Source organism: Lissotriton vulgaris, chromosome 10 (genome assembly GCF_964263255.1).
Source record: "Lissotriton vulgaris chromosome 10, aLisVul1.2, whole genome shotgun sequence".
NCBI classification, from domain to species: domain Eukaryota; kingdom Metazoa; phylum Chordata; class Amphibia; order Caudata; family Salamandridae; genus Lissotriton; species Lissotriton vulgaris.
This window is the reverse complement of record NC_141698.1, coordinates 63,421,488-63,438,262: the sequence shown is the minus strand read 5'-3', so window position 1 is coordinate 63,438,262 and position 16,775 is coordinate 63,421,488. Positions and strand designations below refer to the sequence as shown.

The 16,775-nt window shown below is 47.4% G+C and overlaps 1 protein-coding gene across 1 annotated transcript in view; it reads left to right on the top strand.

Annotated features, from left to right (window-relative positions):
* Positions 1–16,775, top strand: part of GRID2IP (Grid2 interacting protein) — a 321,403-nt gene that overhangs the window by 30,199 nt on the left and 274,429 nt on the right. The window contains exon 2 of the mRNA XM_086942375.1: positions 3,743–4,323. Coding sequence (XP_086798501.1) covers positions 3,751–4,323 — 573 coding nt within the window. The 5' untranslated portion in view covers positions 3,743–3,750. The remainder of the gene's footprint in view (positions 1–3,742; positions 4,324–16,775) is intronic.

Below are 16,775 nucleotides of genomic sequence, written 5' to 3'. Positions count from 1 at the left end.
TTCTTTCCTTCTGGATCTTTTTCAGTTGCTATGTGTGGTAAATTCGACTGTGAGGCTATGAGGGAAGAGGTTATAGGGCCTTATTTAGACTTTAGTATACAAACAAATTGTTCTGTTGGATAACTCAATAAGTACTCGTATAGAGAGTTAGCATAGAAGAAAAATATGGAGGGATATTTTCCAAACCATACGTCGTTCCATATACAGTCCTGATGAAGACCTGCTATGATGTAGAGAAAGCCGGCGTTTCCTAAGATCAATCAATTCCCGGATTCTGGGCTGTGGACTGATGTACTTGACCCATCAATGAGGGTCTATAGTTTTGAATAACATGGAAATGTGTATTGAAAATCATCAACCGTTTTTTGCACAATTGTTTGAGCACTATTTTTTGTATGCACTGCACAAGCACTTTCTTTCACCTATCACATATGGAGTAACTTTAATGCTTAATTCTTGGAAATAGATGTTGCTGTATTAAACAAATATATATATATATAATTTTTAGGAATTTTGTTGTCTGGACCTCCATGTTTCTCTAAACGAGTAATTATAGAGTTATTTGACAGAACTAACTCTTTGTTTGTATACTATATGAAACCCAGGTTCTGAGGCACACAGGGTCACCCCATTGATGTTTAACCGTGATTTAGATTTTGGCGGATGAGATGCTCCACAATAAACTTGATATCCCGTCTGCCGTATTACAAATGCCATTGATTATATTGTAATAAGGGGGGCTGGATATCCATCATGTTTATGATAGAGCATGCCATCCCCAAAAGTATAAATGAGGCCCGTAGTCTTGATCTGAGCTGTGAGTCATCTCCCAAACAGACGGACCCACTATGGTAACATCTTTTCCCCATAGAGAATCCTCGGCTCACATTGGGTAGTCAGACCTGAGCGATAAGACAGACATCCAGATAAGTTTGTGTGATAAAACCAACCAAAGAAAAACACAGTTAACCCCTTTGACGCTGATGACGAGCTGGGCTCGTCATGGCCTAGGCCCCTCGCACGCTGATGACGAGCCCAGCTCGTCACGTAAAGTGCGTTTTTTAAAAACCCAGCGTGCGAGCGGAATTCCGCTAGCGCGCATGCGGTTAAAGAAATAAGGAACATAAATTCCCAAAGACATTAGCATATATAATTCCAACACATTTTGACAATTAGAAAAGGAGAACATTTAACGAAATTGCCCTTGCAGTGATTGATACTTACTTAACTCAACCCAAATGGGTTAAATGTAAAAGATAAAATAGTCAAAAATCACAATACATAAAATCTTTTTTAGGTTTATAACTATCAAGTACGTAGCAGGTGATTGACAGATCAGATCTTTTGAGCTTCAAAAATTGCCATGTATTGAAAATGTCAGTTCAAATGCATCAAGACACCAAGAAAATTGAGGAATGGCATCATCCTCACATAGGCGGCTGTGGCTGAGGTGAAGTCAGTGTCTTTGGTTGTTATTGTCTGTCAAAGCACTTCAGACTTCAGAAGGCAAGTTCCTTTGCATGTTGCAGGCTGTCAAGAGCGCACTAGGACATCTTTTATCTTTGAGGAGACTGTATTCTACTTCTCTGGAGGACGGCCTTGGATGCCGGGATAGAGGCTGACAGGTCAGCACAGCGCTCTTTGTTTTCCTTCCTTTTTAGATTACGCCGACAAGAGAGCGCATGCACTATCTATTGTCAGACCAATTGTTAGTTGCATTGAGTTTAGAGTTCTGCCATTGCTTTCCTTTGGTTGGCTTCACTGTCACTCTTATTTGATTGCTTCTTATTCGTTAGCATGTGTAGGTTTTGCTTCCTGTTCTTGAGTTTGTCTCTGCCCTGGAGCATGGACTCATTACCGTGCCCTTAAACTGCTCTCTTTTTCAGGTGCTACTTTTTTATTTTTATTTATGTGCTCCACAAGAGTGCATGTGTTTTCCAGCTGTCTCCTTAGTGAGCTTCTATTCCCGTTTCAGTGCTGCTCTCTCTATCCAATGTGGTTCGCCCCTGCCTGCCACCGTGAGGCGTTTCCCCTCATGTGCTCCCCTGCTCACATCACTTTCTCACCCATGTGCTTCTCCCACCTCCATGTTGTATCTCTTACCCTTTGCTTTTCGCCCCTGCTCCCTGTGCTCCATGTTGCTATCCCTTTGACTTATTTGCTCCTCCATGACTAGTGTTGCTTCCCTCCCCATCAACATGCTCCCTATTGCTTACAGCCCCTATGTTGCTTCAGTCCTATCAGCTCAGCTTATTAACCCCTTGGCCGCAGCAGTAATTCCGCCGTGGCGCTGATGGGAGGGGGGCCTCGCGGCACCGCCATGCTCTTGACGGAACCACTCTTTCACGAGCCACGGGCGCGCTGTGCTTGTGACGGAGTGGTTTCGACACGGCCCCGCCCGCTCATTAGCTCGCCCACGCAGGCGCAAAATCACGGCCGCTCAGGCGGGGCGGCCGCGCTGTGACGGAACCACTCCGTCATTAGTACAGCGCGTCCGTGGCTGGTGACGGAGTGGTTCTGTCACCAGCACTCAAGGGGTTAATTCCACGCCCCGCCCATGTTACTTCCTCCCCACTTGCTTTGCCACCATGTTGATTCCATGCCTCCTCCCCATATTGCTTCTCCCTGTCTGCTTTAAAAAAAAATGCCTTTCTATCTTTATTTCACTTTATTTCCTGATCCGAATTAACTCGGCAAATAGAAAAAAAAGCATCTGTATCATTTTGTAAGCATGTCTACAAAATGACAAAATAGGGTTTTGTTTTTCTTACTCAGCCATGCGGCACAGCTGCGAGGATTATGTACTGCTTGGCTAAATCATGGCACTGGCAAAGCCAATAGGTCCAAAAGGTGAAATCGATTGGCTTAGTCGATGTTTGTTTTCCAAGCATGTCAATGGTAGAAACGTCTCAATCGACACTTAACTGTCCCCCATGTGTCCCACTACTATTCGCCTAACAATATCTGCTTCTGTAAGATATGTTTATGGCAGGGGTGGTCTCAAAATCCTTTCTACAAAATTCAAACTACTGAACACCCTCTGATCAGGATTGAGCTCTGCTGACACAAACATTGGGGCATATTTACTTACATTTCACACAACACATAGCAGCAAGCAAAGTTGCTGTGTTGCGTGCATGCGAGTCAGCAGAAATGTGCCATATTAACTAAGAGATGGCACATTTTTGCTGTCTCCTAACCCTGATGCACTGTGGGAAGCCGAGTACCCATGCGGTACCCTTGCACCATGGTGCAAAAGTACCTGTGTTACCAACAAGATTACAACAACATTAGATTGTGCAGGAAGAATTACCATCCTGCACAAAAACCAATCCTTAAAGGCATTTTTCTCTTTCTATGCATTCTGCAGGGAGTTTCTTGCTTTCTTACTGTTTGAAGGGAATGTAGGGCTTTATATTCAACATTTCTGGAGTCAGTTGTATCAGTTTTGTATATTTTCAAGAATTGTATGATTGTAGCTTTTTAACAGGTTATTTAGGGGTTTCCTGAGGACAGATTGATACACTGCTACATGAACCGTGCAGTTTGAGGGGTTTGGCTAAATGCTTTAACATGATTTTGGGAACCAATTTGTAGTATTTTCTTTTTTGTGTCTAGAAGTGTGAGATGGGTCACTGAATTTGCTTTTAAATGCAATCAACAGTGTTTATGTGGTGAAATAGACATTGTTACATAATTTTCTTTGTGAAGTCACTTCCATTTCTGTCCCTTTTCTTCACAGTTTTGACCATGCCGGCTACCAATGAGGGCTGGCCTGATGCCTTTGGCTTCCGCATCAGTGGGTATGGACCTTGCTACATCCTGGCAGTCGAGGAGGGCAGCAGTGCCCATGCGGCTGGGTTGCAGCCTGGCGATCAGATCCTGGAGATTGAGGGTCACAACGTCTCGTCGCTGACCAGCGATGCCCTGGTGAACCTGGCTCGGGAGTGTGCCGACGTGCCACCTAGCATCGGCGTGGTGTCGCGGATACGGCAGCTTGATATCCTGCCGGATGCATCTGGTCACTTTGGATTTAGCCTAAGTGGAGATAGCCCCCTCCAGGTGGAGACGGTCACCCCGGAGTCTCCCGCTTCGGACAGTGGGATCAGGCCAGGAGACTACGTGCTGGAGGTGAACGGGGTCCCGGTGCAGCACCTGGAGGCAGCGGTGTCCATGATCAAGGCTTCCCAGATTGGGACCCTGAGGTTGGGTCTGTTGAACCGGAAGCAGAAAAGGAGCAACAGTAGCGTCCGGGAGTATGTACAGAGCACTGAGGCGGTGCACCAGGAACGGAGGAGCAAGGCCCAGGAATTCAACAAGAAGGTAAGTGCCAACACCCTCTGCCTACGTGTAGCCACTGAGAAGAAGGATGATCAGTCAACCATCAAAACCCGTGAAGGTCTCAGTCTCAGCAGAGGACAACCTGTGCCAGGACTGAGGCGCATCTGAAGAGCTCAGTGTGGAATGCCAGGGGTGGGAAGGTCAGGCTCTGCAAGTGAAGAGATAGTTTCAGTGACAGAGCTGAGGTCCCCCTTTAGAACACTTACACACACTGCTGCGGAGTAGGGATGAGGACAGGGGATGGAGCATGGAAATATATTTATATAGATAGATAGATAGATAGATAGATAGATAGATAGATAGATGGATAGATGGATAGATGGATAGATAGATAGATAGATATCCTCAAGAGAGTTTGCGCAGAGACCCCACCCGGGTGTTAGATGTGTGAGGGGTTTATGTCTCTGCTTGAGGCCCAGAACCTCTGTGTGCAGGAAAGGTCGGGCAGAGTCCTCAGAAGGCGCTGCCACAGGGTAATGGCTAAATCTTGGCACTACATACTACACTGTAACCAAACCTCTGTGTCATAAAACATGATCCGGTATATAAAAGCGAGCACTTTATTATTTACCGATCTGAAAAGCAAACAAATAAGCAACAACTGTGCCCAACAAACACAGTTCTACAAAACCAGTGCACTCCAGCCCAATGTGCACGACTAATGGAGGGCAAGTTGAGGCCCCTCAAATTGGAGTTGTCTACCGGAGAGGGTGAGGTGGTACAAACATAACATAATCCGTATATGGGTATATGCGAAAATAAATTCATTTCTGTAGGCCATACAGGGAAAGGGCGAACACAAAGTCACCAAATTATATTTTGTTTGTAAATTTTGGGTATTTTGCTCATAAAATTGAAACACTCAATAAAAATGCTTTAAAATAAACATAACCTACACCCTTTCTCTAAGTGCTCTCGTTCTGTGCTCCCAATTCTCCCAAATCTATGCATGAGTCGCTCATCCAGAGCAGGTTTCTTCCAGTGTGTTCTGGGACTTGTAGTCCTCACTTTATATTGGAGTAAACATGACTACAAGAAGTGGTGTAGCAAGGGAACTATGGGTCCCACTGTAAGCAAGGCAAATGGGCCTATTTTGTCAGGAAAAAATCGAACATTATTTGTTTTTCAGTGTCCCTAACTCTCCTGGCCCCCAGCGCCACTGCACCTGCTGCACCACAGAGCTAAGCCCCTGACTACAAGTTCCAGAATGCAAATCAGAAAAACAAACCTTTATGAGCTACTCATGCATGGACCTAACAAAGCTTGAGAGCTCTATGCATTTAAATAAGTGAAACCTTTAGCGTCACTTATCTGTTATATTCCGAATAATTAATTGGGCACATATTAAAACCAGCCCATGCCTTCTAAGTGCGAACGTGTGTTGTGTCTTTCATATGAAAAATGAAGTTTGGCTTAAGTACGGTATGCTCTGGTGACGGAGCTCGAGTCCTCTTTGGGGTCAGGCGGAAGGATGCCCGTCCTGGGTCACAGGATCACCCAGCCCCATCACTAGAGCGTCCCCTCCCCTCAGAGAGAGCTGGTGACGTCACGTGTCTGAGAGCGTTCTGAGGCTGTGAGCCAGCCGCCCAGACTTGATGGCTCTGTAATTAGGAGGAGAGAGTGGGCTACGCTGCAGAAGGAACGAGGAAGCAGCGAGGGGGTAATTATGGGATGTCAGACGTTCGCAGAGGACTCCCTCCACGCTGTGCTTTCCCTGACAGCGCACAGGGGAAGAGATTAGTCGGGGGCGGGTAGTCTTCCAGGTTAAAGAAAGCTCTATACATCCAGGCTGTGGTATTATGGGCCCAGCCCGCGCTGTCGGACTCGGCCAAAACTATGTCTGAGCCGGCTCAGAAGCTCCTGAACTCAGGACACTCCATTGTATTGTATTGTATTGTAATTGCATTTATATAGCGCTTACTACCCCTGACGAGGCGTTAAGGCGCTTTTTCGGCGAGTAACACGCTACTCCGGGACCCATGGAGGATTAGTGTTGAATTAGTATAGTGAAACATCAGTGGCGTCACTAGGGTTGGTGTCACCCAGTGCGGGTAACTCATGGTGTCACCCCTCACGACACGACGTACCCCGTGAATCCATGATGGACCTCCTCGGGGAGATGTATTCCTCTATGCAGCACCCACGGAGGGGGTCCTTCTTCTTCTGCCATCATTTTGAGTTACAACACAGGCCTTGTGCATATCTTCCGACTAACCCCCCTACCTCCCGCTCCCACCCGCCCACCCGCAGCCTTAAAATTTGCTCATCACTGTAGCTTTCATGGCTTGTTCAGCTCTCCACCCCACACCATCCTCTTTCCTTCACAGTTACAAGATGACATCTTCTGGATCCGACCCCAGCATCTTACAGTTCCGGTCTGGTAGCATTATGTCCTCACTTGGCTCCTGAGTCCGTATATGCCTGGCTTTTCAATACTCTACTTATGTAACTCTGGAAATACAGGTAAACTGCTTCAGGCATGTGTTTTTTGTATTTTACCAAAGATATTTTTAACATTTTCATAAAACATAACATAATAGGACATCCATATAATGTTGATTGGTGCTGTTTTTAGAGATACGTCAGTGGCATTTTAAATATAATTTGGGCACATTCGAGACTGATAAAAGCTTATTTAACATCAAGCTGGCAAATTAATCAGCGCCAAGACACCCTAGGGTATATGCTGCGCTTTATAAATGCCAATAAATAAATAAATAAAATAAATAAATAAATAAATAAAATGTTGCCAGGTGATACACTCTTCAGTCAACGTGCCATGTGCAAGTAACTACTGTACCTTTACTCAAGCCCACATTCCCAGTAGCCAGACAAAAATCAACATAAATGGAAACTGGGTTGGCATTACAGCTGACTGTAAATTGCAATGCAGTCTGCGAGAGGGCAGTGCACCCACAAGAAGCAAATGTCTTCTTTAAGGGCAAAAGAACACGTTCATCCTTCAACTCCTTAACACAACAAAATAATCTTGAGGGGGGGTGGGGTGCAATGGCGAGGGGGATGTCTCCTGATTTGGTATCCACAGAAGAGGGGGCAGCCAATTGATGGGCATGGGTAAAATGATTTCTTGCACAGAAGTGGAAGAATCACCATTTCGATGCGGGTAGGTAACTCATGGTATCACCCACTCACGACACCAATTAGCTGTTTGAGTGATTAGCAGAAACCGTAAATCCGGTTTTGTGCACAAACTTCTTGATGGTGTCTGAATCTGGATTCTCACAGGATGGCAAGTTACTTTTCCTAAAAGCACCTCAGCTGCGGAGCGTTGCACAATATTTCAGTAAACTTGACCCTCAACATTTGCTGGGATTAAAATTGTGTGAATTAACAATGCGCAGTGAAGAGGAAGTCCTTTTTGAGGCGAACTTCATCGCACTCCCACCCCTCGATCCATGACTGATGAGTGCTACAGAAACTGTGGTCTGCAGCGTGGTAGTTTCCAAACAGGACCAAATTAAGCCAGGGAGTCCAAGGTCACGGGCTAGGTGTGATATAGGAAGAGGTGTGGTGCGCCGTAGCGGTTACAAAACAGGAACCTCGCATGGTTTTGAACCATGACTCGCTTTGTTTCTCTCAGGCCCCCTTTCTCGCCTTTCCCCTATTTTTTGTTGGCTATTCAGTGACACTCTTCTGACTTTCCCCCATTGTCTCTCTCTCTCTCACTCTCAATCTCTCTCTCTCGCTCTCTAGCTCACGCTCTTCCTTCTGTGTCACTCTCACTGTCCCTTGCATGTGTCCTCTGTTGCAAATGCGTTTACCGTTTAACCACTTTGTGAATTATTTCCTATACTTTATTCTACAAAACCACCGATTAAATCTCCAGAGATATATATTAGCCACCTTTTACATTTTGGTCAGGTGTCACCCCATCTGATGGTGTCACTCGTGTGGTCCGTACCCCCCCGCACTCCCCTAGTGATGCCACTGTGAAACATGCAAGGACATTTTAAGTGGTGGATAGGTTAGTCAGTTATTTGGATTTGGAATGATAGCAGAAGGATAGAGGAGGAAAAAAGGTTTGTATTTATATAGCGCTTGTTGACGCACACTATTCAGGAAGCCCATAAAGGATTAGTGGTGAATTAATATGGTGAAATATGAAGTCATTTCAGTGGTGGATATTAGTCAGTTACTTGGAGTGAGAAGGATAGCGGAGGGATAAAAGGGGAAGGAAGATTTGCATTCATATAGCACTTGTTACCCCTGATGGGTGTTAAAACGCTTTTCTGGCGAGTAGCACGCTACTCCGGAACCCATAAAGGATTAGTGTTGAAAATTAGTATAGTAAAATATGAAGTAATTTGAGTAGTGGATATGTTATTCAGTTATTTGGGTAGAGAAGGGAAGGTGGCAGGATAGAAGAGGGAAAGAGGTTTGTATTTATATAGCGCTTGCTACCCCTGATGAGGTTTTGAAGCGCAAGTAGCACGCTACTCTGGAACCCATCAGGATTAGTGTTCAATTAGTATGATGAAACATGAGAGTAATTTTAGTGGTGGATACGTTAGTCAGTTATTTGGATTGAGAAGGGTTGGGGAGGGGTAGAAAAGGAAAAAGGTTTGCATTTATATAGCACTTGTAACCCTGATGGGGTGTTGAGACTCTTTATTGTCGATGTGAGAAGTTGGCCTGATATGTAGTGTTTCCAATTCTGGAACCACTGTGTATCAGTCCAAACAAACCCCAAAGATGTCTGGTTGTAAGTCAACCTTGTTAGACAAGCCATCCTAGTGGTAGCATGGACTAAGCAGCCTTAAAGGCTTAACTTAAGAGGTCGTGTTAAGCGAGCTGTTTTACCACATACAATCCTGTAATCAAATGAAAGGACACCACACAAGTATATATTATAAAAATATATGTATTTATTTCTAAATTACTCCCCAGTACTCTTTATGAGGAAAGGGGCACAAGCGTTAAATCAAAAGCACAGTAAAACATATAAAGTTGCACAATTATGGATGAGGGCGGGTGGCCACTCAGACCATATACTAAAAAAGTGGTATAAGTAACACTTCTCGAACAGTGGTTAGGCCTAGGGCCTAGAGATTCGCTGGGAGCAGTCAGGACTAGCAATGCTGAATTCGGGAGTAGCCCACAGGAGACGGGTGCAGCACGGAAAGTGCGGCTCGCACCAATGCAATGTCAATGGTGCGTAAAAGTTAGATAAAGTGAATTAAAAGATACTTCCGCTGAACCTAGAGGAACAAAACTTTAGACACAGACCCTAGAGGTGTGTACCAGTGTATGTACACCGGCGTTGCAATGTTACCTCACCCACAGGCCGTGGGTGCACAGGGTCGAAGTGGCGTCGGGTTTTGACACGCAGGCTCTTGGTGCTTGAAGCTGTTGCAGCTGCAGGCGATGTGAAGCAGAAGTGTCCGGTGCGATCCAAGGGTGGATCGAAGTAGAAAAGTACCTGAAAGCAGAGGGGACAGAGTCTGGGTCACTCAGCAGTGACCAGGGTGGAACCAGGACGGAACCAGGCAATGTCGGGCGCAATCAGGTGGTTGTCGATAGGCTCCTCTCCGCTGTCACGTGGGCTCTGGGGCATCTGCGACGTCCAGGAGCAGGTCACGATCTGTCCCACGTAGGCTCTCGCCGTCAGCACCGTCGGCTTCAAGATTGCAGCAAACAGCACTTGGCAAAAGCAATCCACGCGGAACCGGGAGATTGCTTATCACTCGAACCAGGAGGGTCAGAGTGGGGGCTCCTTTTCACAGGAGCTGGTGCAGATCTGGAGCAACCAGAAAAGCAAGTCGTATTTTGGTTTTCGTCGGCACAGGGGCCACAAGCCAGCTGGCAAGTGACCGGGCCAACGCGTTGAGCCGCCACAAGCAGAAGGGCCCCACGCAGCACTCGTCGAGTGTGGAGGGGGTAGCTTTGGTGCAAGTGTAGCTCGGGGTGGGGGCTTCTCAGACCCCGGAGCACAGCTTCGAGGATCACTCGTGGGCTGCACGGTCAGCGTCTCGTGGCCTTTTCAAGATGGCGTGCCCCACGCTTCCGGTCGCCTCCACTGGTCTCAGCTCTGCAGGGACTGTGGATCAGGCTGGGAGAAGGCAGGCAAGCTTGATCTCGTCGATCTCTGTCGCTCGAGTTCCGGCGGGAACTGCAACAAAGCAAGGGTCGAGGGCTGGATGTTGCCTGTTTGCACAGGGTGGTCACTCCTTGACCACAAGGGAGATTCTTCAGTCTTCTGCGTTGAGTAGAAAGTCGAAGGGTCCAGAATTCGTTTCTTATGTTTCTTCAGGATGATCTGAGTTGCATTGGCACTGCTCCCACTCTTATTCGAATCTGGTGGGCTGGACATCCTGCTAGGTCCCCCCCTATGGGTGGGACCCAGGAAGGGGGTGGTTACACCCCTTTCCTTTGATCCTGGCCGCGCTGGGACAGGGGCTGGGAGGCCCCAGAACCGGTTTGGCCGGATTATGCAAGGGGCAGCCTTGTGCTCCCCAGGCAGTGTCTGGTTTCTTTGAAACCTCCCTGCTACAATCCACTATCTCCTGTCTGGGGGGGTTTAACACCGCCCTTCGACAGGAAACCCTTTGTCCAGGCCACCATTTGCTGAGTTTCGGTCAGCAGCAGGAGGCCAGACCCGTGTCTGTGGCAGAGGCATCCATTTTGTGGATCTGAGGCTCATTTTAAATCAACCGCGTTTCAGTAAAGTAACATGTCTTATCCCTCTAGAAGGGTGGAATGCTACCCCCGTCGCCAGAACTGGCGAGGGGGTAGTATTCCAATTCGTATGACACCTTACACGACATGTTTTGATAAAGCCAAACCAAAGTTGCTATATAACCGCGAGGATTATAAGGCGCTTAAGAGTATATGGTATGGCATTATCCCGGATCAGCTTAGGGAGTTGTTCCCGACAGCTGCAGACAGGCTCAGCTCATGCCAGAGCTCCATCTCACATAAAACCACGCACTCTGCCTCCAGGATTGATGAGGCCTTCCATAGGAGTGGCTTACAGGCTATATATGTGTCCAGATATAGGTTTAGATATAGGTATACTATATCTAAGCAAGGGGTGAGTATACCCACTTGCCCCAGCTGAGTGATCAGCCAGTTGTGTCAATTTAAGAACCAGCCAGGGGTGGCAAAAGCTATGCTTCAGCCCCTGGTAGGCCTTGGTGGCACCTATGCCCTGAGCACCTATAGTGCATGGTACAGGGGCTGACAAGGAGTCCATTTCCAATTGTGGTATGTACCTATAGCACATGTATTATAAATTTAGAGAGAGAACAGCAGGCTGGGGGTCTGATTAGCAGGCCCACAGCCTCAGTAAGTCGAAAACCAGTGAAGCAAAAAGCAAAAATTGGGGTGACCATAGGATAGCAGACCCTACTCTCCTACACAACCCCCCCCCCCCCCAAACGCAGGGACATTAAACTTAACCTTGACCAGATAAGTCTTCATGTTCTAAGTGGAAGTACCTGGAGAGACCATCTGCATTACCATGGTCAGTCCCTGGGCGGTGCTCCACTGTAAAGTCCATCCCCTGTAGGGAAATGGACCACCTGAGCAGTTTGGGATTTTCACCCTTCATCTGATTTAGCCACAAGAGGGGCTTATGGTCTGTCTGAATTAGGAAGTGAGTACCAAACAAGTATGGCCTCAACTTCTTCAGGGCCCAAACCACAGCAAAGGCCTCCCTCTCAATAGCTGACCAACGTTTCTCCCTGGGGGTCAGCCTTCTGCTAATAAAAGCAATGGGCTGGTCTTGACCATCTTGATTAAGTTGTGAAAGCACAGCTCCCACCCCCAACTCAGAAGCATCTGTCTGTACAATGAACTGTTTGGAGTAGTCAGGACTCTTCAGGATAGGTGCAGAGCACATGGCCTTCTTCAGGTCATCAAATGCCTTTTGACAGCTAACTGTCCACTGAACCTTTTTGGGCATCTTCTTGGATGTCAAGTCATTCAATGGTGTCACAATGGACCCATAGTTCTTTACAAATTTTCTGTAATACCCAGTCAGGCCCAAGAAGGCTCTGACTTGTGTCTGGGTAGTTGGAGGAGCCCAGTCCTGTATGGTCTGGATCTTGCTCTCCAGTGGTTGAACTTGACCCCCACCTACTAGGTGGCCCAAGTACACAACCTTGCTCTGCCCTATCTGGCACTTAGTAGCCTTGATAGTCAGGCCTGCCTTTTGCAGGGCCTCCAGAACCTTCTTCAGGTGGATCAGGTGATCCTCCCAGGTGGAGCTAAAGACAGCAATATCATCTAGATATGCTGCACAAAAGTCATCCAACCCAGCAAGGACTTGATTCACCAACCTTTGGAAGGTGGCAGGTGCATTCTTCAAACCAAAGGGCATTACCACAAATTGATAATGTCCACTAGGGGTAGAGAATGCTGTTTTGGCTTTTGACTCTTCAGCTAGTCTGATTTGCCAGTAGCCAGCTGTCAAATCAAATGTGCTCAGAAACTTGGCAGAAGCCAATTTATCAATGAGCTCATCTGCTCTTGGAATGGGATGAGCATCTGTCCTAGTGACAGCATTGAGACCTCTGTAGTCCACACAAAACCTCATTTCTCTCTTCCCATCTTTGGTATGAGGTTTTGGCACAAGGACCACTGGGCTAGCCCATGGGCTCTCTGATGGCTCAATCACTCCAAGCTCCAACATCTTTTGCACCTCAGCCTTTATACAATCCCTGACATGGTCAGGTTGCCTGTAGATCTTATTCTTCACAGGCAGACTGTCACCAGTGTCCACCTCATGGGTGCACCAGTTAGTCTGGCTGGGTGTGAGTGAAAACATATGTCTGTGGGCCTGCAACACCTGTCTGCAGTCGTCCACCTATTGCTGCTCAGTGAGGCTGCCTGCCAAGGCTACTCCATCAACTGAACCATCATCAGGGTTCTGGGAAAGCAGGTCTGGGAGAGGGTCACTCTCTTCCTCCTGTTCCCCATCTGTGGCCATGAGGAGACTCATGTCCTCCCTGTCAACAAATGCTTTCAATCTGTTTACATGGAGCACCCTGTGGGGGCTCCTAGGGGTGCCAAAGTCAACCACATAGGTGACTTCTCCCTTTTTCTCAATGATAGGGTAGGGTCCAGTCCATTTGTCCTGGAGAGCTGCTGGCCCCACTGGGTCCAACACCCACACCTTCTGCCCTGGCTGGAACTCAACCAGAACAGCCTTTTGGTCATGCCAAGCTTTCTGTAATTCTTGACTTGCCTCAAGGTTTTTGGATGCTCTCTCCATGTATTCAGCCATCCTGGAGCGGAGACCAAGTACATAGTCCACAATGTCTAGTTTAGGCTTTTTGAGAGGTAACTCCCATCCTTCCTTCACCAAACTCAATGGACCTCTTACAGGGTGGCCAAACAAAAGTTCAAAAGGGCTGTAGCCAACCCCCTTCTGTGGGACCTCTCTGTAAGCAAAGAGCAAGCAGGGTAAAAGGATGTCCCATTTCCGCCTAAGCTTCTCTGGTAAACCTTTTATCATTCCCTTTAGGGTCTTGTTGAACCTTTCAACAAGCCCATTGCACTGTGGATGGTAGGGTGTGATAAACTTGTAGTTTACTCCACACTCTTTCCACATTGCTTTTAAGTATCCAGACATAAAGTTGGTACCTCTGTCTGAAAGAACCTCCTTTGGAAAGCCCACTCTTGAGAAAACTGCAATGAGGGCTTTTGCCACCACAGGGGCTGTGGTGGTCCTCAGGGAAATTGCCTCTGGGTACCTGGTGGCATGATCCACTACCACCAGTATAAATCTGTGCCCAGATGCTGTTTGAGGATCCATGGGACCCACAATGTCTATTCCAACTCTTTCAAAGGGTACCCCCACCACAGGTAGTGGTATCAGGGGGGCCTTTGTTGTGCCACCTGACTTACCACTGGCTTGGCAAGTGACACAGGAGCGACAAAACTCCTTGACATTTTCTGACATGTGAGGCCAGTGAAAGTGTGGAACAAGCCTGTCCCAAGTCTTATTCTGGCCTAAGTGTCCTGCAAGGGGAATATCATGGGCCAAGGTAAGAAGGAAGCCCCTAAACTTCAAAGGTATAACCAACCTCCTGGTTGTGCCAGGCTTGGGGTCTCTAGCCTCTGAATAAAGGAGTCCTTCATCCCAATACACTTTATGGGTACCTTGAGCATTCCCTGCAGCCTCAGCAGCAGCTTGCTGTCTGAGGGGTTCAAGGGAAGGGCAATCTAATTGGGCCTGCCCCAGGTCTGCCCTTGAGGGTCCCCCTGTCCCCAGAAACTCAACCTGATCAGGTTCAAGCTCCTCTGAGACAGTCTCCTCTTGGACTGCAGAATCAGTTTCCTGTGAAACTTGATCCTCAACCTGGGGCAAGTGGGAAGGCACAGCCTTAACCCTCTTGCTCCTTCTCTTGGGTTGTGGTTGGTCTATTGTTTCAGGATCCACCACTGGTTCAGGAAGGCACTTCTTAGCCTGAGACCTTGTCACTGCAAGGACATGAGCTGAAATCCCTAGCATTTCTGCATGAGTCCTGTACTCCACTTCTGACCAAACTGAGCTTTCAAGATCATTGCCTAACAGACAGTCTACTGGGAGGTCTGCACTCACAACAACTTTCTTTAGGCCATCTACCCCTCCCCAGGAGAAGTTCACAACAGCCACACTATGGGAAGTAGTGGAGTTGCTTGCATTGGTCACTAGGTAACTTTCACCTAGTACAATCTGACCAGGGTCCACAAAGTCAGGTGTCACCATTGTGACACTGGCACAAGTGTCCCTGTAGGCCTGAGCCAGTTTCTCATTGATTAAGGGAGTCTGCCTATATTTGCCCAGGTTACTGGGGCTTACTGCAGTGGTCAAAGATAAGTCCACATCATATAGGAGAACTGCCTGTGTGGGGATTCTGACTAGGCCAGATTCCACCTCAGTACCCAGGGTCAACCCTACTAAACCCTTTGGCTGTGTACCACCACTGTTAACTGTACTAGGGGGTGCAGGTGCTTTAGGAGCTGCAGTGGTGGGGACTGGATTTTTCTTAGTGCATTCACTGCCTCAGTGTGAAACTGATTTGCAGGTATTACACCAAGGTTTCTTTGGGCCATCATTCTTCTTTTTCTTGTTTCCATTTTGGGAACCCCCCTCCTTATTGCTAGTTTGGGGACCTGAAGACTTCTGGTCCTTTTCTTTATCTTTCTGATTCCCACCCTTCTGGTCTGTTTTCTTCTGGTCACCTTGGTTCTGGTTTTTCTGCTTAATCCTTGTTCTGACCCATTTGTCTGCCTTCTTTCCCAATTCTTGGGGAGAGGTCAAATCAGAGTCAACAAGGTATTGATGCAACAGCTGGTTCTGACAGTTATTAAGGATCTGCTCTCTCATCATAAGATTGTACAATCCTGTATAGTCTGAAACTTTACTTCCCTGCAGCCAACCCTCCAGAGCCTTAGTGGCACAATCTACAAAATCAGTCCAGTCCTGAGTCTGTGCTTTTTGGGTGTCTCTGAACAACAACCTGTATTGCTCAGTGGTTAGGCCAAACCCTTCAATAAGAGCACTCTTCAGAACAGAGTAGTTTTTGGCATCCTCAGGTCTAACAGTGAGGAGCCTGTCCCTCCCTTTCTCAGAAAAGGAGTACCATAAAATTGCTGCCCACTGATCCTCAGGGACCTGCTGTACCATGCAGGTCCTCTCAAGAGCAGTCATCCATTTGTGGATATCATCCCCTTCCTTGTAGAGGGGCACAATTTTTGTCAGGTTTCTATTGTCATAGGCCCTGTCTTTTTCTTTAGGAACTTTGCTGCCACCAGTGGCATCTAAGCCACACAATTTTCTTTCTCTTGCTAAAGCAAGTTTAGCTTGAGCCAAGGCTACCTCTTCCCTTTCTATTTGGAGTTGGACAGCCCTCATCCTGGCCCTATGCTCTTTTCTCTGGGAGGGAGTCATCCCTCTTTGAGATTCTCTTGAGGCACTAGAAAGATGAGAGTCCCTTTATTGAGATCTCACCCTCCTGTTACCTGGGAGAATTTGGTTATGAGATCTGGAGTGGTGCTGGCCCTCTCCATTCTCATGTAGGTCCCGGTTGGCCTGGTTAAGCCTGGCAACCTGTACCTGGTTTCCCCTCTGATCCTGATCTTCAGGCTCTTCTAAATCAGAGCCTTCCTCTTCCTCTTCCTCCTCCTCTTCTTCATCTTCTGGAAGATTCTCATCTCAGGGGAGTGTATCCCTTCACCTGATTCTAAGGGAGCCTGACTCACCTTATCTAAGTCATCCTTTTCTAGGAGAGCTACTAGGGAAGGCATGGTAGGGCCTCTGCCCTTTTTTAGCCCCCTGGCTGTGCACAAGGCACTCAGGTCTTTGTGGCTAAGGTTGTCATATCTGGATGTTGTCCCTATAGGATCAACTATTACAGGAGCAGAGCCCGAGGCTCTACCTGTATCAGACATGACTGCTAGTGAGGTGTAAGTGATGCACTTACCTA